Raw genomic sequence first — 26,475 nt, forward strand, 5'->3', positions numbered from 1 at the left:
ATGCAAGGCTTACCCCTTGAGATTTTATCTAACTGTAGCCCAGATTCGTCAAAAATGCAAGGCTTACCCCTTGCGATTTTATCAAATTTGTCATCAAAAATGCAAGGCTTACCCCCTTGAGATTTTATCAAATTTTAACCCAGATTCATCAAAAATGCTAGGCTTACCCCTTGCGATTTCATCTAATTTTAGCCAAGATTCGTCAAAAGTGCAAGGCTTACCCCTTGCGATTTTACCTTTTTTAGCCCAGATTTATCAAAAATGCCAGGCTTAACCCTTGCGATTTTATCAAATTTGTCATCAAAAATGCAAGGGTTACACCCTTGCGATTTTATCTAATTTTAGCCCAGATTCGTCAGAAATGCAAGGCTTACCCCTTGCGATTTTATCAAATTTTAGCCCAGTTTCATCAAAAATCCAAGGCTTACCTCTTGCGATTTTATATAATTTTAGCCCAAGATTCATCAAAAATACAAGGCTTACCCCTTGCGATTTTATCTAATTTTAGCCCAGTTTCATCAAAAATCCAAGGCTTACCTCTTGCGATTTTATCTAATTTTAGCCCAAGATTCGTCAAAAATACAAGGTTTACCACTTGCGATTTTTATCACATTTTAGCCCAGATTCATCAAAAATGCAAGGCTTACCCCTTGCGATTTTATCTAATTTTAGCCCAGTTTCATCAAAAATCCAAGGCTTACCTCTTGCGATTTTATCTAATTTTAGCCCAAGATTCATCAAAAATACAAGGCTTACCCCTTGCGATTTTATCTAATTTTAGCCCAAGTTTCATCAAAAATCCAAGGCTTATATACCTCTTGCGATTTTATCTAATTTTAGCCCAAGATTCATCAAAAATACAAGGCTTACCCCTTGCGATTTTATCAAATTTTAGCCCAGTTTCATCAAAAATGCAAGGCTTACCTCTTGCGATTTTATCTAATTTTAGCCCAAGATTCATCAAAAATACAAGGCTTACCCCTTGCGATTTTTATCACATTTTAGCCCAGATTCATCAAAAATGCAAGGCTTACCCCTTGCGATTTTATCTAATTTTAGCCCAGTTTCATCAAAAATCCAAGGCTTACCCCTTGCGATTTTATCTAATTTTAACCCAGATTCATCAAAAATGCAAGGCTTACCCGTTGCGATTTTATCTAATTTTAACCCAGATTCGTCAAAAATGCAAGGCTTACCCCTTGCGAGTTAAACCAAATATTGACTATTTATTATTTTAAAGTTTTCTTTCCGCTTATTTTAATGCCAGGCCGTCGTAACAATTTCAAGACTGAAAACAATGAATGAAAAGATGTGTTAGCAGATGTTGCCGACTTCTTTCTTATACCACTTCATGTGGTATTTCTGTGGTATCTAATTTTAGCCCAGATTCATCAAAAATGCAAGGCTTACCCCTTGCGATTTGATATATAACCCCTTTGCCCAGATGTATTCAAAATGCAAGGCTTACCCCTTGAGATTTTATCTAACTGTAGCCCAGATTCGTCAAAAATGCAAGGCTTACCCCTTGCGATTTTATCAAATTTGTCATAAAAAATGCAAGGATTACCCCTTGCGATTTTATCTAATTTTAGCACAAATTCATCAAAAATGCAAGGCTTACCTTTTGCGATTTTTTCTAATTTAAACCTAGATTCATAAAAAATGCAAGGCTAACCCTTTGCGATTTTATACAATTTTAGCCCAGATTCTTAAAAATGCAAGGCTTACCCCTTGTGATTTTATAAAATGTTTTGCCCAGAATCATCAAAAATGCAAGCTTACCCCTTGTGATTTTATCAAAATTTAGCCCAAGATTTATCACAAATGCAAGGCTTTACCTCTTGCGATTTTATCTAGTTTTTGGCCAGATTCGTCAAAAATGCAAGGCTTACCCCTTGCGAATTTATCTAATTTTAGCCCAGATTCGTAAAAACTGCAAAAACTTGCAGTTTTATCAAATTTGTCTTCAAAAATGCAATGCCTACCCCTTGTGATTTTATCTTATTTTAGCCCAGATTCGTCGAAAATGCAAGGCTTACCCCCTGCGATTTTATCCTTTTTTAGCCCAGATTCGTCAAAAATGTAAGGCTTACCCCTCGACGACAATTTCGACACTTTATATCTAATCAGGTTTGAGCCCATTTTGACAAAGACTCGAGACTTCTATATCCCTTGAAATTGTACCCATCCTAGCCCAATATCTATTTATCATTTGTTTATATAATTCTTCGGACAATACAAACATTCTACAAGCAAGCACAGGCCGTCCAGGGAAAGGCAAAAGTCACAAACTGTCATCAAAACATGTGCCCTCCCAGACCTTGCTCGTAAAAAGGTAAAAATGTAAACACTATTCATAACACAGAATTCTAATAATTGTGAAAATTAAAACAAAAGTTGGCAAGTCAAGAATTACACGAACGATATAAGAACAGCCACATCAAAACAAGGCCACTATAACAGCACTTTAAATTTATTGCTTTTTAGTTTAGATTAATAATATCGACAACAAACCAAAGCTATACCCATAAGGGTTTTATCAAAAATCAACCCAAGAGAAAAACGCAATACCGGGGATTTTCTCCCCTCTTTTCTGGGTGATCACTTGATCAAATCAAGAAAAGGGGAAAACTTTAAAGATCAATCATATTTCGGAGACGCGCTGTTCACTAAACATTCCAGTACATTATCACTTCGAAACTCGTCTTTTTCTGACCGCTCCGATGCATTACAATGCATTATTTCTCAGTTAAGTACATAAGGGAACCGTAGCCTATGCAGTTAGAGGAGGGCTTCCAGTGGTACTGACCCGGGTTCGAATCCCAATGCTACCAATCTTTTTCTTTTACTAAGTCGGCATAGCAGTTCATTATTTAAGTAGTGTTTAAAATCACCTCCTAACACCAACGGGCACTGTGGCGACACGGTGCACTGGATCGTTCGCTTGCGTGCGTTCCAGAGCTGGGAGACCCGGTTCGAATCCCGCCCCGTACCAAAGGGACATGACTTTTACTGCTAGCACCAGTAAGTGATTGGGGTCCGTCATGTCTCTCCCCAAATTAGGGTAGGATGATTATCCCGGGTCGGAAAGTAAAGGAGGGGCCGGGACTAGCCATCCCTGAAGGGTTCTAATGGGTGATCACCACGCTGGTTTCGATCAGACTTTGAGTCCCCTGAAGGCCTGGCCGTCACTCTAACTAACTTTCTGCACATTATTGTTTTAAATTCAAAATGCTTTTTAAACACATTGACTATTAATTTTATTGTTTTAAAGATTGATTTTAAAGTTTTCTTTCCGCTTATTTTAATGCCAGGCGGTCGTAAATATTTCAAGGCTGAAAACAACTAATGAAAAGATGTGTTTGAAGATGTTGCCGAATTCTTTCTTTTACCAATTCACGTGGTATTTGAGGGGAGCCATAAATGGGGTGTGAGGAGACAAACATTATTTCACTGAGTCAACTTATATCCGTAAGCCTCAAGATGAAGAACAAAATGAAGTTCCAACAACCCCGTAAAAAATGCAAGGCTTACCCCTTGCGATTTTATCAAATTTTAGCCAAGATTCATCAAAAATGCTAGGCTTACGCCTTGCGATTTTATCAAATTTTAGCCCAGATTTTATCAAATTTTAGCCTAATGTCAAAATAATTGCAAGGCTTACCCCTTGTGATTTTATCAAATTTTTGCCTAATTTCAACATAACTGCAAGGCTTACCCCTTGTGACTTTATCAAATTTTAGCCTAATTTCGACATAACTGCAAGGCTTACCCCTTGTGACTTTATCAAATTTTAGCCTAATTTCAACAAAAATGCAATAACAAAGTTGCAAGGTTTACCCCTTGTGATTTTATTAAATTTCAGCCTAATTTAAACATAATTGCAAGGCTTACTCCTAGTGACTTTATCAAATTTACGTATAATTTCAACATAATTGCAAGGCTTACCCATTGTGACTTTATCAAATTTTAGCCTAAGTTCAACATAATTGCCAGGCTTACCCCTTGTGATTTCATCAAATTTATGTCCAATTTCAATAAAGTTGCAAGGTTTACCCCTCGTGATTTTATCAAATTTTAGCCTAATTTCAACATAATTGCAAGGCTTACCCCTTGTGATTTTATCAAATTTTAGCCTAATTTTAACAAAGTTGCAAGGTTTACCCCTTGTGATTTTATCAAATTTTAGCCTAATTTCAACAAAATTGCAAGGCTTACCCCTTGTGATTTTATCAAATTTTAGCCTAATTTCAACAAAATTGCAAGGCTTACCCATTGTGACTTTATCAAATTTTAGCCTAAGTTCAACATAATTGCCAGGCTTACCCCTTGTGATTTCATCAAATTTATGTCCAATTTCAATAAAGTTGCAAGGTTTACCCCTCGTGATTTTATCAAATTTTAGCCTAATTTCAACATAATTGCAAGGCTTACCCCTTGTGATTTTATCCAATTTTAGCCTAATTTCAACATAATTGCAAAGCTTAACCCTTGTGATTTTATCAAATTTTAGCCTCATTACAACAAAAATGCAATAACAAAGTTGCAAAGTTTACCCCTTGTGATTTTATCAAATTTCAGCCTAATTTAAACATAATTGCAAGGCTTACCCCTTGTGATTTTATCAAATTTACGTATAATTTTAACAAAGTTGCAAGGTTTACCCCTTGTGATTTTATCAAATTTTAGCCTCATTTAAACATAATTGAAAGGCTTACCCCTTGTGATTTTATCAAATTTTAGCCTAATTTCAACATAATTGCAAGGCTTACCCCTTGTGATTTTATCAAATTTTAGCCTAATTTCAACAAAAATGCAAGGCTCTCCCCTTGTGATTTTATCAAATTTTAGCCTAATTTCAACATAATTGCAAGGTTTACCCCTTGTGATTTTATCAAATTTTAGCCTAATTTCAACAAAAATGCAAGGCTCTCCCCTTGTGATTTTATCAAATTTTAGCCTAATTTCAACAAAAATGCAAGGCTCTCCCCTTGTGATTTTATCAAATTTTAGCCTAATTTCAACATAATTGCAAGGCTTACCCCTTGTGATTTTATCAAATTTTAGCCTAATTTCAACAAAAATGCAAGGCTCTCCCCTTGTGATTTTATCAAATTTTAGCCTAATTTCAACATAATTGCAAGGCTTACCCCTTGTGATTTTATCAAATTTTAGCCTCATTTCAACAAAAATGCTAGGCTCTCCCCTTGTGATTTTATCAAATTTTAGCCTAATTTCAACAAAAATGCAAGGCTCTCCCCTTGTGATTTTATCAAATTTTAGCCCAGATTCAACAAAATTGCAAGGCTCTCCCCTTGTGATTTTATCCAAAATTCAACAAATAGCGAGTCTCACAGAACTGGAACTGGACATGTCCACAAGGGGGAAGACCTCCATTTTGTTGAAAAAACACTAATTATTATGATATTACATGTAAGTTTAGTTAAATTGCCACAACACTCCAGTCATGTAGTGACTCAATGTAACCCAGTGTGTTGGTAGGAAACCTCCATTGTCTTGAGTGGGTCAATAGTTGCCGTCAAATACAGCTAAGCACTTGAGCCGAGCCTGGGGAGAGAAATGCGTCTTGGCAGCGTCTTCTGGAAACAGAGAAATGAGCAACATGAAATATCATTATTGTGAATCCATTACAGCATATCATGGCAGAATATCGGCCATACCTCACAGCCGAGGTTCTGCTTATCACGGTGGGTGCCTACTCTTATTTTCACATGTGAGAACACTGCTGCTTAAAGGGTCTGGGTACTTTTTGTAACACAAAACACAATGTCAACAGATTAACATTAAACTTACACAGTTTGAAGATAATGACAGTAGAAAGCTCCCTTAAAATATTACTTGCTGAGGTGCTGTAGTTTTTGAGAAATTAGTACCTAAATTTCTCAACAATTATTTTAGTTTCAGTTTTAGCATATAAAAACATATTAACCAGTTATGGTATTTTACCATAACTGGTTAATACGTTCATACATGCTAAAAAAATGTTTGTCTCACTGAGGCAAAAATTACTTTTGTGAGTTGTTTTGCTAAAAAATCATTTAGAAATTCAGTAAAAAATACCGCAGATGGGCACAAAAAATTTGGTTAAACATTGGAGTCTGTTGAGGAACCTGGGTGATTTAAGAGATTGGCCCCTTACCTGTGTTTGGATTGTTACTCCTGTTGTTGAACACCATTGTTTGACAGTGTAGTATCAGTGGTTTCTGAATACTCTTATGACTACAAAGTACACTCAACCAACCCTCAATGTCTGAAGAAGATTCTGGCATCTCCATCTACAAACAGCAAGAGATCAAATCAACACATCAACATCAAACAACCTGGACAAGTCTTCAGTTAAAGGGTATATGTACTTTTTCCTGACAAAAAACACAATGACCACAGATTTACATTAAACTTACACAGTTTTAAGATAATGATAGTAGAAAGCTTCCCTTGGAATTTTACATACTGAGGTGCTGTAGTTTTTGAGAAATGAGTAAAAGTAATAATTTTCGTCTGACTTTTTATCATAACTGGTTAAGGGGATTTTACATGCTAAAATAATTTTGGTCTCATGAGACCAAAATTATTTTGTGACTTGTTTTACTCATTTCTCAAAAACTACACAACCTTAGTTAGTAATATTTGAAGGGAAACTTTCCACTATCATTATCTTCAAACCCTGTAAGTTTAATGTAAATCTGTGGACATTTTGAAAAAGTACCCAAATCCTTTAAATCAGAAGGTACAAGCCTTGCAATTTTGTTGATATTGGGATAACCACAGAAAAAGCACAATGGGGTATTAAGCCTTCCATTTTTTTGGGAATATGGGCAAAAGTTTGATAAAATCACACGGGGTAAGTCTTGCACTTTTTACCAAAAAAAGTTGCGGCTCTATGAAACTAAATATTAAAGGCAGTGGACACTATTGGTAATTACTCAAAATAATTATCAGCATAAAACCTCACTTGGTAAGGAGTAATGGGGAGAGGTTGATAGTATAAAACATTGTGAGAAACGGCTCCCTCTGAAGTGACGTAGTTTTCGAGAAAGAAGTAATTTTCCATGAATTTGATTTCCAGACCTTACATTTAGAATTTGAGGTCTCGAAATCAACTATCTAAATGCACACAACTTCGTGTGACAAGGGTGTTTTTTCTTTCATTATTATCTCGCAACTTCAACAACCAATTGAGCTCAAATTTTCACAGGTTTATTATTTTATGCATATGTTGAGATACACCAAGTGAGAAGAAAGGTCTTTGACAATTACCAATAGTGTCCACTGTCTTTAATGCTTACTAACCTCTTTGTTGAAGTCTTCTGGCTTATATGAGTAGACCACTTCTTCACATTGCCTTACAGCGTGCTCCAGCAGCAACCAACGATTCTCAGTCATTCCTAGGAGTGAAGCTATACAGGAATTCACACTGCACCACACAATGGCTTCACCGCTACCATCTTCAACCATAAACCTGTCAACGAGATCATTGAAGCATATTAATACCATGTCAAAGTCTGAGAAGAGAAAAGAGATCCCATCGAGGTCCTGTTTGTAGCGTACTGTCCAATTTCATAAAGCTGCTTTAGCAGAAAGTGTTGTATTAAATTTGGTTTTACCAGGTTACACCGATTAGGGAATAACAGTGCGAGTACCCGGTCTTCACTGCGTGGTAATGACCGGGTTGGTGGCTGGCGCTGTTAACGGACCGAGCCGGAGGCGAGGTCGTTAACAGCGCCAGCCACCAACAAAGGTCATTACCACGCAGTGAAGACCGGGTATGAACACTGTTATTCCCATTAATAAATACCTTTTTTAGCGAATTCAACGGCTAAAATTGTCCAAATTTTGTGACTTTTCTCTCGGCGGTACTTCCAGACATGTTCAGGGGCCATATTTGAGCTTTTGATGGTTCCCATTTCTTTCGTGCGTTAACACATTACTGATATTTGAGACCAGTGACTCTTTTAAATAATGATCTGTTCAGCGCCTTAACTGGGGTCAAAGGAGGCAAATGATTGGACGATAGCTGTTCCTTGTGCATTAAAACGCGCGCATGAGCTCGGCGTGAGTTTATACGCGCGCATGTTACAGGCGCGCACTCAAAATCGATACATTTTCAGCGCGCGTACGCGTAAGTGCGCGAAGTTGCAATGAAACTTACATGGATATAAATAAGCGTGCGATAACAGTGCAACGCGCAAGGTTTACACAATGTATGCTGATTTAGTGGCCACTTTTTCGCTATTTTCCAAAGCCGGTCTTTATACCACCATTAACACTCTCACACGTGACCGGGTTTTGACCAATCAGAGACTTGAAACCGTCCAAGGTATTTATTAATTTGTGTTAGCACTGTATACTCGGTACTTTCCCCAAGCTCTGTGAAAAATATCACAGGCATATTACTTGGATGGGATTCGAACCCATGACCTTTGCTATTCTAGAGCAGTGTCTTCCAAACTAGACATTAGACATTGCCCGGTTGCTAGTCAGAAAGTATTGCTTCAGTTTTTTGCTATAAGCAGGATACCAGTCATAGATTGTACTTGTGGCATAGTCGTTTAGCTGGTAACCTTAATCTGGTAAGCATAACTTTAACATGCTGAGCTACTTAATTTGCTTAAGCAGCTCTTTGAAATTGCAACCACACAAAGTCTTGGTCAACTTGTCTTGGTCAACTTATTTGTGGTCATCCAAACATTGAATACAAACACAAACCTGATTGACGCAGTTATCCCTCCAGTCTGGCCGTCACTGCTGCTACAAACACAATCCTTATGACCACAGCGCAGACAAGACCATCTATTAACATCAATAATAGAACCAGAATAATTACAAAAACAGGATTAGCTGTTCCAAATGCTTACCAACCTATGGTATAAAATGCAAACAAGTAGTGAGTGGCCTGACGTTTTGACGCTAGCAGAGTCTTTCTCGAAGGCTAACAAATATTAATAACACTTTTTTACTTATTATATATGTTTAAACGCTACATAGAACAAAAGAAGTTCATATAACGTAGGGACTTGAAACACCATGTGGACTTACACACGTCCACACAGTGTTGTTTACAGTTATGAAGATGAGGATTTTCATGTACAGAACAAAAGAATGTCCACAGAGTGACTACAACACAGAGCTGTGTGCTTAATGTTTTTCTGAAATCAATCTGTACTTACTTGAGACTGAGGTACTTGACAGTCTGAAGATGACAGTTAATGATGATTACGTGAGATGGAGAAACACTGTCTGGAGTGGCAAGAAGCTGGGAGATGTAGTACCTCCTAGGAAGTAAGGATGATTCTGAAGATTGGCTAAGATCTGATGATTGGGACTCATCTTTTGCTGGGGCATCTTGAACAGAACTAAGAAATATAAAATGGTATCATTAAATCTCAAACAAGCACATTTGTACAATAATACACAATCTTTAAACAAAAAGAAACAACATGGCCCTGTTTACCTTCAGCAAAAACTTTGCTTCCAGTAACAAAAAATATACACACTTATAACATAAGTGTATTTTACAAAGTATAAAAATAAAAATTATATAATAATAATAATAATAAGACATTTGTAAAGTGCCTAATGCAAAAGCCTCTAAGTGCATAAAAGAAACAATAAAATAAACAATTAGAGAAAGATACAAGATACAAAAAGGCAAATTACAAAAAAAGAAGCTTTAAACAAATGAGTTTTCAACAAGGACTTAAAACATTGTAAAGTATTAGCTTGGCGAATATGCACAGGAAGACTATTCCAAAGAAACGGTGCGGCGTAAGAAAAAGATCTGTGGTCATAAAAAATGGAAGAAGCTCTAGTAGCAGAAAGCAATGACTGTTGAGATGATCGTAGAGTCCGAGTAGGGGAACAATGATGAACAAGTTCAGATAAATAAGCAGGAGATTGACATGTGCTTACACATATGCTTACACAGCTAGCACAGAAATTTGACCTTAACCCAAAGAATTGTGACCATTAGCCCAGAATTCTGCAGAGCACAAAAGCTGAGGCCAGATTTTATCACATTTTTATATTCCTGTTCATTGCGTACACAACAGACACTCATTGTTTGAATGATTATCCAATAATATTTGAATTTGTTCACAAACTATTTAATATATTATAAATTATTGGGTAAATTGCGGAGTGCATGACCGAAAGCATTTACAACTCACAATGATTTGATGTCATTTGGTATGCAGTCCACTGTCACTGTAGTCCAAGGAAACGAGCAGCTGTAGACACTACCAATAGTGGAATAGGAGAGTCTACAATTCCTGCAAGTAATTAAAAGAAAAAGAAGATTGTATTGCCAGGCTGATGCAAGTTCACCCCGAACAAGGCTAAAAGCCACTCTTGGTATGGGGCTACAAGAAGATAAATTAAAACGTTTTTATCTACCAGCGTTCAGTTTTGGTCTATTGTCACTATCTTGCCATAATGTTTGTGCCAGCTCGGTGTTTAATGATTTTAATTTAATGTAGTGTTTGGACTTTTATATGTTATTATCTACATTTTTAAAATTCATGCTTTTATTTTCTGTATTTTTATAAACATGCATGTTTTTTGTTGGAGGGGTCTGGGAGGGCACATCACTTTGATGACAGTTTTTAAAACTTTTGCCTTACCCTGGACGGCCCATGCCAACAAAGAATGATGTCGAAGATTAAAAAAAATAAAAAAAAATAAACAAAATAATTATTGAATGTGAAAAGAACTCGGGGGGAGCTGAGAGTCGGAATTGATATTCCTCTTAAAACAGTCTAGGTTGTAGGATGGAGGGAAACATGCACCAGGCAAGGAGTTCCAAAGAGATGCAGTGCGTGGAATAACACTGTTGGAATGGCTCCTTGTTCTACATCTCAACAAATCAAGAGTGCATGGGTGAGAAGAAGCACAAAGCCTGGGGTCTTACTAAAACATTCTGATAGGAGGAACTAGGTCAGACACACTGGTGGCACATTTACCATGAAAATATCCGTCTAGCAATCTTTGTTCTCTCTGAAACTGCAGACGAACATCTCTTACCTGAATGTTACATAGGCACCTGGTATAAGCCCCAATGTATTCTCTATTGACGATTTGGTAATGTGGACGTCCAGGGTGCTTGACGTGTCGTCAGGATGTGCTATCACAAACTTGATCAAGTTATCTGAGAGAAGGAACATATTTAAAGTAGGAATTGAAACTTTGCATGGTGATACGACTTTTAGGTTTGCGGTAACACCATGAAATGATAATCTCTAAATGACATGGGGTGGTTTTGAAAAGAACTGTAGGATTGTCTTCTAAAGAGAAATGTAAGTTGGGTGGTCAACAGTTTTTTTTCTCTTCACATTCTTAAATCTCCATCAAACATGGAGGAAAGAATTTACCAATTATAAATAACTCACCACCGGATTGAGACCTGGGCTGATGATGAGACGTCTTTATCTTCTTATTGCAGTGATTTATTTCATCTTTCATACTCTTCGTTCTTGTGATGATTCTTCCATGAAATGAAACAAGTCCATCTGATGGACTTGCTCTAAAATATTAAAAAGACGTATTTCATATTCATTCCCAAGTTAAGTTGAGAAAGTAATTTAAATGTATTGCTGTGAATCTTTATTGCAACGTAGACCTATGGAGACTCATAGTGGTTGGGGAGCCATCTCAAGAATTTATCTCGAGAGGACGGCTATAAGGAATGAATGAATGAGTCTTTAGATAGTAAGAGAAGATATTTTGGAGTTCTTTTACCATGCCACTTCTCAGGTTGGCTCATAAACTTGGCACGCATATCCTTGGCAATAACCGCAGTAAACAGTTCAGACAGTTCTGAATTCTGACTAGCGCCGCCACCCCCTCCCCCCACCCACCTATTAAACAAAGAAAGTGGTATACTTGTGCACACAACTATTAAAATCTCCATTTCACAAAACCCTTTCCCTTTTCTCTTGTTGAAATGTCCTCAACTCCTTCGAAACATTCGCAGCAAAAACAGAGCTGTGACGTCAACATTCGTATTGCATTCTCATTTGCAGGAAGTATGAGCCAGGTTTAGTCTTACTTACTTGTGGCTTGGGACTTCAGAGACACCTTTGACATGCAAACAATTCCTGAACTGAGTTCTTGCTTTCTCCAGCTTGTTTACACTCCCTGCTGGAAGCAAGTTCTCCTGAAACAGATTTTCAAAAATGGCACAGATTAAAGGCAGTGGACACTAATGGTAATTACTCAAAATATTTATTAGCATAAAACCTTACTTGGTAACGAGTAATGGGGAGAGGATGATAGTGTAAAACATTTTTTTTGACAAAGAAGTAATTTTCCGCATATTTGATTTTGAGACTCAGATTTAGAACTTGAGGTCTCAAAAACAACCATTTAAACGCACACAACTTCGTGTGACAAGGGTGTTTTTTTCTTTCATTATTATCTCGCAAGTTGGATGACCGATTGAGCTCAAATTTTCACAGGTTTGTTATTTTATGCATATGTTGAGATGCACTAACAGTGAAGGCTAGTCTTTGACAATTACCAATAGTGTCCACTGCCTTTAAATGTGTGATGTTTTTGTTTTGAAGCCTTATTATAAATCTGCCATCAGCATAGAAAGACTTTTCCAAAAACTGTTTTTGTTTTTTCCTCGGTTTCCCCAAGGAAGCGATTATAAGAAAATTGTTTCTTAAAAATTTTGAAGAATAATTTTTGACACAGAGCAAAATAATTTCCACAGTGTATATAATGGGTGTGTATTTTAACATTTGTTAAATTATGGAGACCGCAAATAAAACAATAAGGGAAAACAAAATGTCTCCATAGGGGAATTCAAGAAACTGGGGTGCAACAAAAGGAATTATGTGAACAAAGTTTACGGGTGGATGTTAACAAAGGAAAGAACAAAAGATGTCTACACACAGAGGTTAACAGTAAAATGGCTGTTTGTGCAAAAACAATTTACCTGAACATGTTGTAGAATGACGTCTTCTGAGACTGAGCAAATATTGTCACAATCCGTCAGCATTAGCTCCCTCAATAACAAAGATGTACCATGAAGCAATTCATTCTGTCAACAAAATATTACAAATAATATTTAGTCTCAGTACATACACTTTCCTAATTTGTAAGAATATTTCAAAACAGTTTGGTTTTTTTAGTTACATATTTTTGTCAAGGTAAATGTGCCATCAATGTGAAGTGTTTAAAGACAGTGGACACTATGGGTAATTGTCAAAGATCAGTCTTCTCACTTGGTGTATCTCAACATATGCATAAAATAACAAACCTGTGAAAATTTGAGCTCAATCGGTCATCGAAGTTGCGAGATAATAATGAAAGAAAAAAACACCCTTGTCACACAAAATTGCGTGCTTTCAGATGCTTGATTTTAAGACCTCAAGTTTTAAACTTGAGGTCTCAAAATCAAATTCGTGGAAAATTACTTCTTTCTCAAAAACTATGTTACTTCAGAGGGAGCCGTTTCTCACAATGTTTTATACCATCAACCTCTCCCCATTACTCGTTACCAAGTAAGGTTTTATGCTGATAATTATTTTGAGTAATTACCAATAGTGTCCACTGCCTTTAAGCCTTGTAGAGCACTGGTACAAAAAGCGGCAGGTGGCAGGTTAAAATCCCACTCTGGTAAACTTTACTTAGTTCGCCCAAAGTTGAGAACTGAAATGTCAAACTCTTATTAAAAACTATGCCTAAAAATGACATCCCAATCTGCAAATTGTGATTTTATTTTGTAGCTAAGCTTAACAAAAACTAAAGTAAATTCATTCAAAGAGTTTACTATCATAAATGTTGTGGCTGTACCTTCACTTTAAAATCTGCAAGATATGAAAGTCAAAATGCCAGATAAGAGTTTTATACCTTGGTGATTTTAGTCGTCTCTCCTCTGACCATGTAGGCACAACCACAGTGTAACGTGTTATACCACCTCACTGAAGAACCATTGAACCTCATCACTCCTGAATGGATGTCTCCTTCACTGCAACTGGCAAGAGTTTCGCTGGCTTGTTCCTCCAATGTGAGATCCTCAAGGGGCAAGACTTGAGCATAGAAGAAGAGGGAACCCTCTGAATTACTAATGAGCTGACTCTTACGAAGGAGTAAAATGTTTTCTCTTGGAGAATCATTGTTTGGAACTTTTGGATCTTTCTCAGTCCTAGCAGTCTTGTCTGACGTGAGGTTTGAAGTAGGAAGATCTTCCCCTTGGATGTTGCAAGTGGAAACATTTTTGGAGTGAGGGGTTTTGGTTCGGTTGTGAGTTCCACTCTTTCCATGAGGTACTCTTGATGAAGTTGCAGATGCTGCTGATTCACAATTCAGACACTCCACAGACTGCATGCTGAACACAACGTAGCTCTGGTTCTCTGTGACTCTATCTGAAGAACAAACCCTCTCTGGTACACAGGTCTCATCAGATCCTGGTGATGGTCTGGCTAGAGTGAGCGACAAGGCTTCCTGAATGATCAGGAAGCCTTCAACTCGGATGAGATGTCCCAGACAACAGGTGTGCATATGGCAACAGGTCCAGGAGCACCTTCTCTCGACAGACTTGCCTAATTCAATTTTGGTTACTACGGGTGGATGGCATGAATGCTTAATCCTATCTGTTGGTTCGTCTGTGTGTCCATTTGTCTGAGGATATGGGATGGTGTTTGTAATGATGCAGTCCACGCAGCCTGTTTGATCCTTAAGCTGTACTCGGCCTGTTGATGGATTGAGATGCAAATAGCCCAAAAGAATCTGCAGGAGAAAAATGCAATCAAGCCAAATGTTCACAGAGGTATAAAAACACTCCATTATAAAGGTCAAAGAAAAGGTCATGACCTGAGTTGACATTTTCCAATTTTACTTGTTAACAAATATATAACAGAACGATAAATAAAACATAAAAACCAAATACCTCTAGTTGTTAACAAGTTAACACCAAAAGACATGATAACAAGGGAAATATTTTTGGACACACAAACAGTAGTTCAATAAATTCATACTATCGAAAACTGAAACAATGTTTAAAATTTGATCTGGACAATTTTCAACTTATACATATGAAAACTTGCTGAAACTATTTTTGTTTCTATAAACTTTGATCTCTATGCCAATTTTCCAGACACTTATGAGAGGAAAAAAACCCAAAGAATACATTTTGTTGATAAGTTGGGAGGTTGCATGTCTTAGTAACAACTTACTCTCGGCGGTTTCATATGCTTGGATTCCGTCACTTTGAAATGAGAGTCGGCAAGCCCGAGAGAGCTTCCATCATCATCATCCACCTCTCCCTCTTCCTGGTCATGCCCAAGTTTAGAAACTTCAGCTAGGTCTGGAAAGTGCCATGGAGGGGACTGGGTGAAAAAAGGCAAAAACAATAAGATCCAGAGCAGCGAAGACTGGTATCCTTGAGCCACACATTTAGAACTGTGTCTGGGTTCCTTATGTAACTATATAAGGCCCTTTTCCGAATTCGCGGCTACAGCTGAAGGAGTTTTGGCTCTGAAAAGAGGTTCCAAACAGTATACTCTGCTCGTCTTCAGGAGAAGGGTAAACCAGAGACCAAACCAGCTGTTTTCAGAGCCAAGACTCCTTCAAAGGAGAATCATTACATGGTTGTACCCGCAAGTTTACTATTATAAAGTTTATTCTTATCCATCACACCATGCAAAGCTTCAAACATCACTTAAGTCTTAGATTAACGTTCATCTTATATGATCGGGATGGGGTACGGTGGGGCTGCGGTGAGGGTGCGGTGGGGGTGCGGTGGGAGTTGGATGAGGATGGGTAAAGTGACATTTGGCAAATCTTGGATACCTTTTCTACCTCCCTAGAGGCATGGCATGAATGAGATGAACTCAGAAACTCCTCATAGATGTTTCTCTTCTTCCCTCTCAGGAGGGGTTTCATAGACTCGGTGGAAGGGGTGTTGAACAGTCGCCATAGCAATGTGTGAAGAGCTCTCTTTCTGAAAGATTCAAAGGTGTTCCGACATTAAATCATGCCCATGAGCCATGTACAAACAAATGGTGGAATTTATTTTATAGATAAACCTCACCTCAAGTAAGTTGGCGCAAACTTTCTCTCTAGAGAATTCATGACATCAGAGAGCCAGTCCAACTCGCTCAACGTCAGACTGTACTGCAGGAGGACTCGAACCATCCCCGATGGAGACGGACTCAATTTCTATCCAAAGAGAGAGAGAAATCCTTAACATTGGTTTTGCCATACATTGATAATAAATAAATAAATTTGGGGGGCTAATCATCCTCACTCGCAGCTAAGAGCTGAATTGCGAAGGACGCGGCTACAACTTGTTCGAGAAGCAGGCATGCAAGGGCGCCTTCGGCTGCAAGCCACATCAACCCATTATGACCACGGAGCACAGCCAAGATTGAAAGTTTTTGATTTTTCCCGAGGGAGGAAAACCGGATGGTCTGGAAAACCCTCGTGGCACAGCAGAGACCCAACGCACAACTCAACTCACATATGGCCCTGGCCGAGAATCGAACCGGGGTCACCTTGGTGAGAGGCGAGCACATTACGCACAAGGCAACCACACCATCATGGTTAAATATCCCTTATACAGTCAACCATTGTTATAAAGAGCACAGAGGTTCTGTTTATAAAGAATACATTCTGAAATCCTGAATCTCATTTCTACTTTGTGTTTCTTTGTTTTGCTGTCCGGTTATAACAACATCATCATCATCATCGGTTAGCATCATGCATTTCTGCACCGGCTGCCTGACTTGTGAGACGCTTCCAAATAGACCGGTTGTAACAACGCTCCTGTTATAAAGGGGTAAACTCTGAATTCCTTAAAAATTAACAATAAGATAAATGTATGATAAGATTACCTTCCTAGGGCCGGAGTCAAGAGGAGAGAATCTATCAATGTGGACTGAGCTCCTCATGCAGCAAACAACTCTTGGCATCTCAGGCTGCTTGAAAAATGGGTTAAAAATGTTTTAACAAACTTTTTGTAGGCTACTGACACAAAACAATGTCCACATATTAACATTAAATTTACACAGTTTGAAGATAATAATGGTGGGCTATTCTCTTAAAATTATACTCGCTGAGGCGCTGTAGTTTTTTTTTACAAATAAGTAAAACAGTATCACAGAAATAAGTTTCGTGTAGGAGACAAACGCATGTACAACGTATTAACCAGTACTGTGGTTATGCGACTCGCCTGAAAACATCACTCTGTGATTTTCACCTTTTTATCCCAAAAACTTCTATATACATCTTCAATCACAGTGAGTAGGGACTCATAATGGCCAAAAACTTGATCTACAAAAAGTATCAAAACACTTTAAGTCAGACGAATATCACACCTGATTTAAACAGAAAATATTTACCAGAGTCTTCGGGTGGTGATGCGCATTGTATACTGTGATGACTGACCCTATCCTTAACATGGCAGTAGAGGGCCCAGTGTCGTCCATTTGATAGCATAGATATAACCTAATAACGAAGAGTTATACAGAGATTGTGTTAACCTTTGTTTAATTATCAATTGAATTTATGGACAAACCATCCACAGGAAGGGGTGTTCGTAAATAGCATGAATCAGGCGTACAACTGCCTTTGTCCTGTAATGGATGAAGGGGGGGGGGGGGCAGCCACAAAGGTGGGGCGGCGCGTGTAAGGACAAAGTTTCACAAAGTTTATACTTTCCCTCTATAAATTAGATAGAATTACCTGCATTTACCATCCAGCTCATATATGCCCGATGAAGCATCAATGCATTTGGAAACAGTTCCCTGCAAAAACAGACACAAAGAGGAAATTTCAAACCAACAGGACTGGGGACAGAACAAGTTTGACAAAGCCATGTATCTTAAAAAACCCAAAAACGATTTAGCTCAGACCATGCAAGATAGCACTAGGATCGAACCATAAAACTAACATAAAAGAGATGTTTCAACTTTTTTTCCAGAGCAAACAAATCTAAATAGTGACCCAGACATCATGTTGTGATAGAGCCAAGCAGTTCTGCAAGCCATTTCACAAAGGTACATGTAGTCCTAACTTAGGACTAGTCCTAGGCAATGCTAAGAGATAGGACCAGTCCTAAGTTAGGATGAGTTACTGGTCCTAACTTAGGACCAGTCCTATCTCTTAGCATTGCCTAGGACTAGTCCTAAGTTAGGACTACCTTTGTGAAATCCACCCAAGGACACCCAATTCAAGCTCTAAAGTTTCTGATCAGCAGAGTATGGGCTTGAGACCTGGTAGTGCCAGTTGTGTTCTTGAGAAAACTATTTGACCATAATAGTTTCGTCCTTCAGATGGGACATGAAATTTGACTTAATTTTCAGCCTCTGTAATACCGTTATACTGTTCCTATGCTTCTTTTCATCACAGCTATATTTGACGTCAGTCACTGTAGTTTCTTTCTTGCACATGAACACGTGATGAGGCTGTTTGGCTCCCTGAAATTCATCAACAAAGTAACACGTAAGGTAACAACTATAGGCTTGTCATGCTAAGCAGTCTAAGAGGTTCTGGTGCAAGGCTATTTTTTGATATCATAAGAGTCGACTGCGCTCTGCTTACCTTCACCATTGTTGTTGGCCTAAGATGCCTCACAGAACATGAAGCGTACATCGGGAGCGTCTTGTGGAGGAATACAAGTTGGGGTTTTTCCTGTTTCCAAAATCAAACAAGTTAGTTAAAATGCTGAAGCGTTGCACTCCAAATACATGTATTTTACTTTTTGAACAAGATAAGTCCACAAATTTCCAAATTTATCTCTTTGCTTTTTTACAAAATCCAGCAGCACACATTCCAAAACAAAATGACAAATGCAGCTGAAAGAAATGTTCAGTTTTAGATGTGGGAGGAATATGGCCTTGCCCTCAAAGATGAAATTCCAGGGGTGGATTTCACAAAGAGTTAAGACTAGTCTTATCTCGAGTTACTCGTCCTAACTTGTTTGAATGATCTTCCCATCAAGGGAACTCGGCAAACTCCCACAAAGGGATATGAACACCAAACTGGCAACAGCCAATCTTTCTCATACAAATATTGGTGTAACGTCTATGATTAAGAATTACACAAATCAAGAAATTGTGATTCAGTAACTAGACAAGATTTATTCTAGTCCTTGTGAAATCAGCGGGTTAGCTTTGGGGATTTGAACCCACAACCTTGTGATTGCAAGTCCAGCAGTCTAACCACTTGACCACGGTGATGGAACTTAGGACAAGGCATACATTTTTAATATCTCCTAGGAAAAGTCCTAAGTTAGGACTAGTCCTAACTCTTTGTGAAATCAACGATATTCCAACTATAAAATTGTTTCAAAGTACCTTGGCCAATATTGGAATGCTCAGCTTACCAGAGACATCTGAAGCCATCCGGAAGAAGAAAAGGTTATTGCCACGAACACTGTAAGAAGGGGAGAAAAAGCTAAAGTTTTTTATGCAGATCCATTACATTTCGTTTATTCTGGTTGTAAAGCCAAGGACTCTAAGCTAAGTAAAAAAGTGAACTTAAATCACTGTACTAGCCAAGAACCCAATGGAAAGAAGACAAGGAATGAAGTTTCAGTTTTAGATGTAGGAGGAAACCCTAGAGAATTATTCCGGGAAAACCCAGGCAGTCAGGTAGGGTTAGAAAACCCAAACCACGTAGCGCCCCCAGCATTATCAAAATAACAACTAAACACAACATAAACAAGGATAACTACTCAAATTAGTTTGAATGGAGTTGATCTTGAAAACGACTCACCTAATAATAGGGCTTTTATTGACAACAATCCCTGTAACGTGGACATCATTTACAGCATGTCTTGAGCTAGTAACAATCAATGGAAGAAAGAAAATCAAATATAATGCTTAAAGACACCTACAACATTCAGGGAAACAAAGCGCAGTACAGTAGGTTCGCAGAAGCCTGCCTGTGCATGCTATAAAGCAAAAAGTTGAGGGTGCTTTGAAGTTGTTCGTCCATAAAAAATTGTCATAGGCCGGTTCAGAAGAATTTCGCAGCGTCCTCCGACAAAACTGGTTGAGAGTCCAGTTGAAAGAATTATTTTTTTCTTATTGCTAACTTCAAGTTCTCGTGCTGATTCACCGTAGTGTGGGTTCGAATCCCGGTCGTGACACTTGAGCAAGATACTTTACTATAATTGCTTCTCTTCACCCAGGGGTATAAATGGGTACCTGCGAGGGTAGAGGTTGATATTGTGTATGAAAAAGCCACAAGCGCCTTACAGGCAGTTCAGGGCTGTATACTCCCCAGGGAGCTGAGAAACATTAAAAGGGATGTTATTGGCCCTACGACCAGGGCACTAATAAAAAGCGCATTGATACGGTTATCGTGAAATGCGCTATATAAGAATTTGTTATTATTTGTTATTATTATGGTGATGAGAATGAAGACACATTTTAAGATGATGAGATTTCTTTCCAGTACCTGTCATGACGCTGAAGAATCCGTAGAGCTCTCTCGACGGATACTGACCGTTGGCTGGAATCTAGCAGGCGGTCTGATTGGTCTGAAGAAACAACCACTGGGGTACAAAGAGGGCAGATCTCAATCATACTCCTAACCCTCGCATCAGCTCCTTCAAAAATAATACAAGAATAAAAGTTGAAAATAGAATTAGCTATACTTGCAAATTGTTTACCAACCAAAATGACCTATAGTATAAATGCAAAAAATAGTTTGTGGCCTGACGTTTCAACCCTAGCAGAGTCTTCCTCAAAGTCTAGATGACAACACAACACACACATATCAAAAGGTATAAAAGAATGGGATTAACAAAAAGTAAACTCTTTGTAAAACAAATGATATTGTTCTTTACCTGGGATGAAGTTCCAGCATGGAACTAACAAAGCTTGATCAAGCCATCTCCAGTTACAGAAAGATGCCTGAATAATAACAACAACATAATAGTTAATAAGCAGGACAGTTCTTTTCAGAACTGAGAAGTCTCCCGAACACCCAAACAATCTACTCCGCGGTAGTAGAATTAAGCAAGACAGTTCTCTAAGAACAAACTCTACCTGGCAAGTAGATACACACATGGTGTTACCACAAACCAAATATATAACAACAAGATAATTAATCTACAGCAGAATCTAAGAGTCTACAAACCAAATAAGATTTCACAAAGGGCCAAGATAAACCTGAAGATGAATTGTCAGTAATACCATAGTGATTTGTATTGGGACATCACACTTTGCTTAGTAACTACAATTGACACACAGTCAAGATCAATCTTAACTCTTTGTGAAATCGGCTGTAGGCCAAAAAAAGCGAGTTGCGAGCTATACTTAAATAATGTCTGGAAAATAATTTGTCCAAATATTTCAAAAACCATGCTTTGTTTATCAATAACAGCTCTTAATAGTTCAAATGACAACTACTCGCACCTGGCACTGAACTGATCCCGTTTCATCTTTCAGATAAAACTCATCGTCTGTATTCATGGTGACGCATCCCTGATCTCCGCTCTCGCCTTGGCGATGAAGACTGTGTCCTGTCTTCAACCAAGCGACGAGGAAAACTTTCTCATTTTTCAATGGCTTCAAACCTGGAACACAAAAAGAAAATCTTACATTGGCTCATGCGCTTTAGATACTTTAGCTCGCAAGCTTTCTAAGGAAACTTGCAACAAAGGTGCTTACTTTACTTTGTGAACCAGAAACACCTGGGTTAACCCCTACTCTTCCAGCATAAAAGTCCGAGCTCTTTACTTACTATACACTACCAATCCTAGAACACAGGACCTGTATGGCTTAATGTCCCATCTGATTGACGAATCAAATATGGTATCTTGCTACCTGAAACTACACAAACGAGTATGTTTCTACACACATAGTATCATGGCATGCAAGGTCAAAGGTTGCCTAGCAGGCAACTAGCTGGCATGTTCTTAGGGCCGCTCTAATGTTATTCCCAAACCTCCCAATCTTGCCTTACCTAGATGATCAGTATGATCCTTATGGAGGGTGGACGTCTCACCGAGGCATTGAGCGTTGTCACTGTGACTGTGAACGACCCTCCTCCATGCCAGCAACTCTTTGATTGTGATAAATGTATAACTCGATGAACGATCCAAGGAACTCAGCCAAGAACCTAGTGTGGAGATAAAATACGGCATTAGCTTTAGTTATCATCTACTGGTACATTGGAGAAAGTGTGAAGATGATCAAATTTGTTAAGGTCCAATTTCATAGACCTGCTTTAAAGGAGATGCTGCAGTGAATTAAAATAAAACAGTTAATTTTGCTGTCATTTATTTCTGATATATGTATTGAAACTCAATAAAATGTGTTTTGTTTTTTCCTCGACATATCTCACTTGCGTAATTAGCGAATAAGTCATGCCCCCCCCTTTTGTGGATTGTTACCGCCCCCCTACCATCGACGTCACGTCGGGAATTCAAACATATCGTCGGCAAAAAAAGGCTGGTCCCTAACCCGTAACTACACGCGCCTAGGTACCAGGCCACACAGTGCACACATCTCTATATGCACACAGCCAGGGGGCCAGACGGCTCGGGTTCCCGACATGACGTCACGTTTATGCCCCTTTTAGGGGCAGGGTGGGTTCCCCTAATCTCTTGAAAACCATTTTTAAAATACTTGCGCATTTAATAAAAAATAATATAAAATATTTCAGATTTAAAAAGTCATCTTTAATCGTTTAAATTATTTAAAAAAACTACTGCAGCCACCCTTTAAGCAGAAGACATTGCTTTACAAGTTTTAACCAAGCACAAATTAGCAGGATACCAGTCAGAGCTTGTACACGAGAAATGGCGGTTTGGATGGTAACTGTGTTCTGAAAAGCATTATTTTGTTTATTTTTGTTTTTTGTGTGCTTATAAAAGTAACTTTATGAAACTTGTTCCTAAATGGCAGACAGTCATTTTTTTAAAAGATAAGCTGGAATCTTAGCTATTTTTCAACTAAGGAATAATTATCTTTAGATTACCTTTGAGTGAACCTTGAACCGAGTCCAAAGTGAACTCTGAGACTTTGGTGACATGTGAACCCGAGACATCGTGATGAACCAAATGAGTCTTGGCATGCTGCAAAATCAACTCCGACAAGAATGACATCATTTCGACTGTTTGTTGGCTCCAATTGATCTAATAAACTGAAAGAAAAACAAATTAGACATTTAATATGTGGGGTGTCGTGGCCGAGTGGATAAGAGCATCGAACTCAAGCTCTGATGCTTCTGTTCAGCAGAGTGTGGGTTCGAATCCCGGTCGTGACACTTGTGTCCCTGAGAGCAAGACACTTAACTATAATTGCTTCTCTCCACCCAGGGGTAAATGGGTACCTGTGAGGGCAGAGATGGTTCTTGTGACTGGTTTAGCCGAGTAGCGCATATATTGCGCACAGGCTGTATACTCCCCAGGGAGCTGAGATGGTTTAAGGAATGATTTAAGGCCCAGTGACCAGGGGTAATAATGTCGGAAGCGCTTTGAGACACCCCTCGGGCGTGAAAAGCGCTATAAAAAAATTGGTCTAGTATTAATATGCACTACTTTTTTTTATTGTCTTAGATTGTGATTGCGAGTAAAAGCAGTTTAGTATTCTGACAGGTTACAGCTTGCCTCTCCTTTCTAAGAAAAAACAAAACCCAGATGCCACACCTGGAGTTGCTATAATGTGCATCTACTTTGTTGTAAATAGATGGCAGTACTTTTTCTAGCTCTCCTGTGCAGAGAGCCACCTGTTTTTACTACCTCCATGGTTGTTAATAGTTTGGGCAGGTGTGCAAGTGCTACTGTGCAGCAGTAGTACCTGTGTACAAAGGCATTGCTGTGGCTGAGGTCTGTTTCTTTTGTCCCCTGGCTAGTCCATCCCAGTGAGCAGATTGTAATGGTAGTGTGGGATATAAAGTGGAGAGAGTGCAAGTAGGTCAGAGTTACCAGTTTTAACTTGGGTATCCTCCTCTTACCAGTTTTCACGCTATTATGCCTTTTTCTATGAATTGGGAAAAAAATAATGATGCCATATATCAACCGATGCCCTAATTATCTTCATTTGTTAATATGAAGTATGCAAACATATATTAAAACTTGATGGGCATTGAAATGTTGACACTACACACCGATCTTTGATGACTTCAACTGGCCCCATTTGTTTTGAGTTTTTCCTGTTTTCACGGCAAACAAGAAAGTATGGTTTCCCGGTGAAGCCATACATTGAAGAAACATCTGCAGTGACTACAAGTGTTCTTTGAGACTCTGTGTATGACTCTATAGCCAGCAGTTGTCTTTGTTTTATTCAAAATATTTTAATGAAATTTTAAAAATGATGACCATGTTAATTTGCAAAAAATAACAAAAATAAATAATTTAATAAAAAGTGTGAATAATTATTGGCTTTCAAACCTGATTTTTATTTAGTTTTTTTCCCCCTTTTTTCTAACAATTTATAATAAAGCGTATAAACAAACAGTGATAATTGAATCAACAAGCTGATATTTAAATTTTAATATTAATAATAATATTGATATGAGGGTTAAAAAATAGAAAATCTCCAAAAATATTAGAAAATGATATAAGGCACATGGCTTCTTTAAGCCTCTGTATTTTTTTCTTTTCAGAATGCTCTGCAAAATATTCAGTCACATGATTTGATCATCATGAATTGTGAATTGAAACAGTATTTGATGAAACTTTTTGGGTGGGCAAATATTTTTATATGGCGTCAACATTATGACATATTTTTGTACCGTGTAGAAATGCCTAAAATACCAACCTTTTTGCATTTACAAGTGCAAATAACCAGTGGAGCCTTACGTGTTTCCAAGTTTTGGTCAAGGGAGAGGAGACTCTTTGCTTGGCAAATAAAACCCCAAATTTTGTATCTAGGGACTGTTTACATCGCACACAGAGAGGTAAAAGATTTGCCACGATTTTAGGGACACCTCGAAAACAGGACCTCCTACGATATGTGAGGTGTTTGAAGTTATTCACAGCATGGACGTCATGGAGGACACAGGCAGCAGAGGTTTCCCTTGCATGCTGCGGCGGAGATGTAGATCTGGTGAGGCACGGAGGAGAGTGGAGCTGGGCTAATCATGGATCTGACATTAGTTTGACTGAATATTGAGGCAAGAATTTTTGTAGCTACAAAATTTGTGTACTGCCTGAATACTCAGTCAATGTTTAGTTTAGTCTAGACCCACTGAATGGGGTGCTAGATTCATTTTTCGAAATTTTGACATTATCGGACAGATTCCTTTTTCATTTTTTATTTTGACATTATGGGACCGATAATGTCAAAATTTCGAAAAAAGGAATCTAGCGCTCCCAGTCACTCACTGGGTCTAAGTTTGGACAAGTTTAAAAAAGAAAACTTGTCTTGTCTAAACATATCCTGAATTACAGTGTTTTTAGTGGTAATTTATTTCTTGCAGAGATATTCTTCCATTGTTGCAACCAGAACCACAAAGTGATTGTTATTAAAAAAAGGATTTCCTTTCCCTCCATGATCAAACTATTCCCCAAGCAAAACATTTGAATCTCAGAAACCCGATTCACGCATGATTGAATGGCTCTTGGATTTCTAATGGTTGGTGTCCGTTCGTGAATGCTGCGGCATGCGCGGCCGAGATGATGCGGCTGGTACCCGCTGACCCGCTCGAAACGGTGGATTCGAAATTCTTTGTGAAGATACCGCGAGTTGTTTTGCCTGTTTCTCTCAAAAAACAAACTCTCTGAAACTTTCACAGTTTAAATGCTAATGTATCTTTGTTGACAATTTGGCCCTGTGTAAGTAAATGTAAATCAGCAATACGGTGACAAAACATAAACTAGTAATAGTATTGTTAATAAAACTTTTAAAAGTTAAAACGCAAGGTGAAACTATTTTAAACTTTAAAGTTAATCAAAAACGTTAAAAAAGTTGCGGTGGGGTCATTATCAGGCTTAAAGAAACTTATAACAAGTGCCGGACTCCCCTCTAACAAAACATCTCTTCAGCTCACCCAGTTTTGTTTTAAACCTCAAAGGAATTATTCGGCATTCTGAAGTTCTCAACGATCCAAGGCAAGGAAGTTTCCCACGCAGCAGACGGCAAAATAAACAAACACTGCCCTGCTTTGCAGAGCGCCCTCAATAGTCTTGTTTACACATAGCTGTAACTTTTGTAACCTCCCCATTTAAGCTGCATCCAATCTCCAATTATTTTTTCAAAAAATTGTTGAAATATTTATGTGGGGTCAAAAATGTAAACAAAAAGTTGTTTTCAAAGTTCAACTATTACCATGAAAACAAACTATTGGACCTCATGTGTACCTCACTAGTCTTGTATTAAAGTTGAAAAGGACAAAATGGGGAAAATGGGGGAAAAACGAACTATCCAAGTATTTCAAATTATGACTTGTTGGCCGATGACATTGAACATTCATGAAGTAGTTCCCATAAAATGCTTATTTTGTCTGTGTGGTGTTCTCTCTGTCCAATTTCCTGAGAAATGCCACAATTTC

General features: G+C 38.2%; 1 protein-coding gene across 1 annotated transcript; it reads right to left on the bottom strand.

The window, feature by feature from the left end:
* Window positions 1-2,579: 2,579 nt before the first annotated feature.
* On the bottom strand, window positions 2,580-26,390 carry LOC139942372 (CST complex subunit CTC1-like). Its single transcript, XM_071939235.1, has 27 exons — window positions 25,975-26,390; window positions 22,960-23,124; window positions 21,943-22,098; window positions 21,393-21,553; window positions 20,822-20,888; window positions 20,431-20,581; window positions 19,744-19,809; window positions 19,323-19,401; window positions 18,568-18,657; window positions 18,342-18,443; window positions 17,710-17,771; window positions 17,367-17,472; window positions 16,860-16,943; window positions 16,058-16,185; window positions 15,817-15,967; window positions 15,201-15,353; window positions 13,876-14,754; window positions 12,959-13,063; window positions 12,069-12,172; window positions 11,406-11,539; window positions 11,041-11,164; window positions 10,188-10,289; window positions 9,189-9,374; window positions 8,728-8,811; window positions 7,312-7,480; window positions 6,161-6,296; window positions 2,580-5,600 (listed from the first exon to the last, which is right to left on the bottom strand). Exons 2-27 carry the CDS (start codon window positions 23,087-23,089, stop codon window positions 5,527-5,529), a joined length of 3,783 nt encoding a protein of 1,260 aa, XP_071795336.1. The 5' UTR covers window positions 23,090-23,124; window positions 25,975-26,390; the 3' UTR covers window positions 2,580-5,526.
* Between the last annotated feature and the right edge of the window lie 85 nt (window positions 26,391-26,475).

The sequence above is a fragment of the Asterias amurensis genome, chromosome 9 (genome assembly GCF_032118995.1).
Source record: "Asterias amurensis chromosome 9, ASM3211899v1".
In the NCBI taxonomy this organism is placed as follows: Eukaryota; Metazoa; Echinodermata; class Asteroidea; order Forcipulatida; family Asteriidae; genus Asterias; species Asterias amurensis.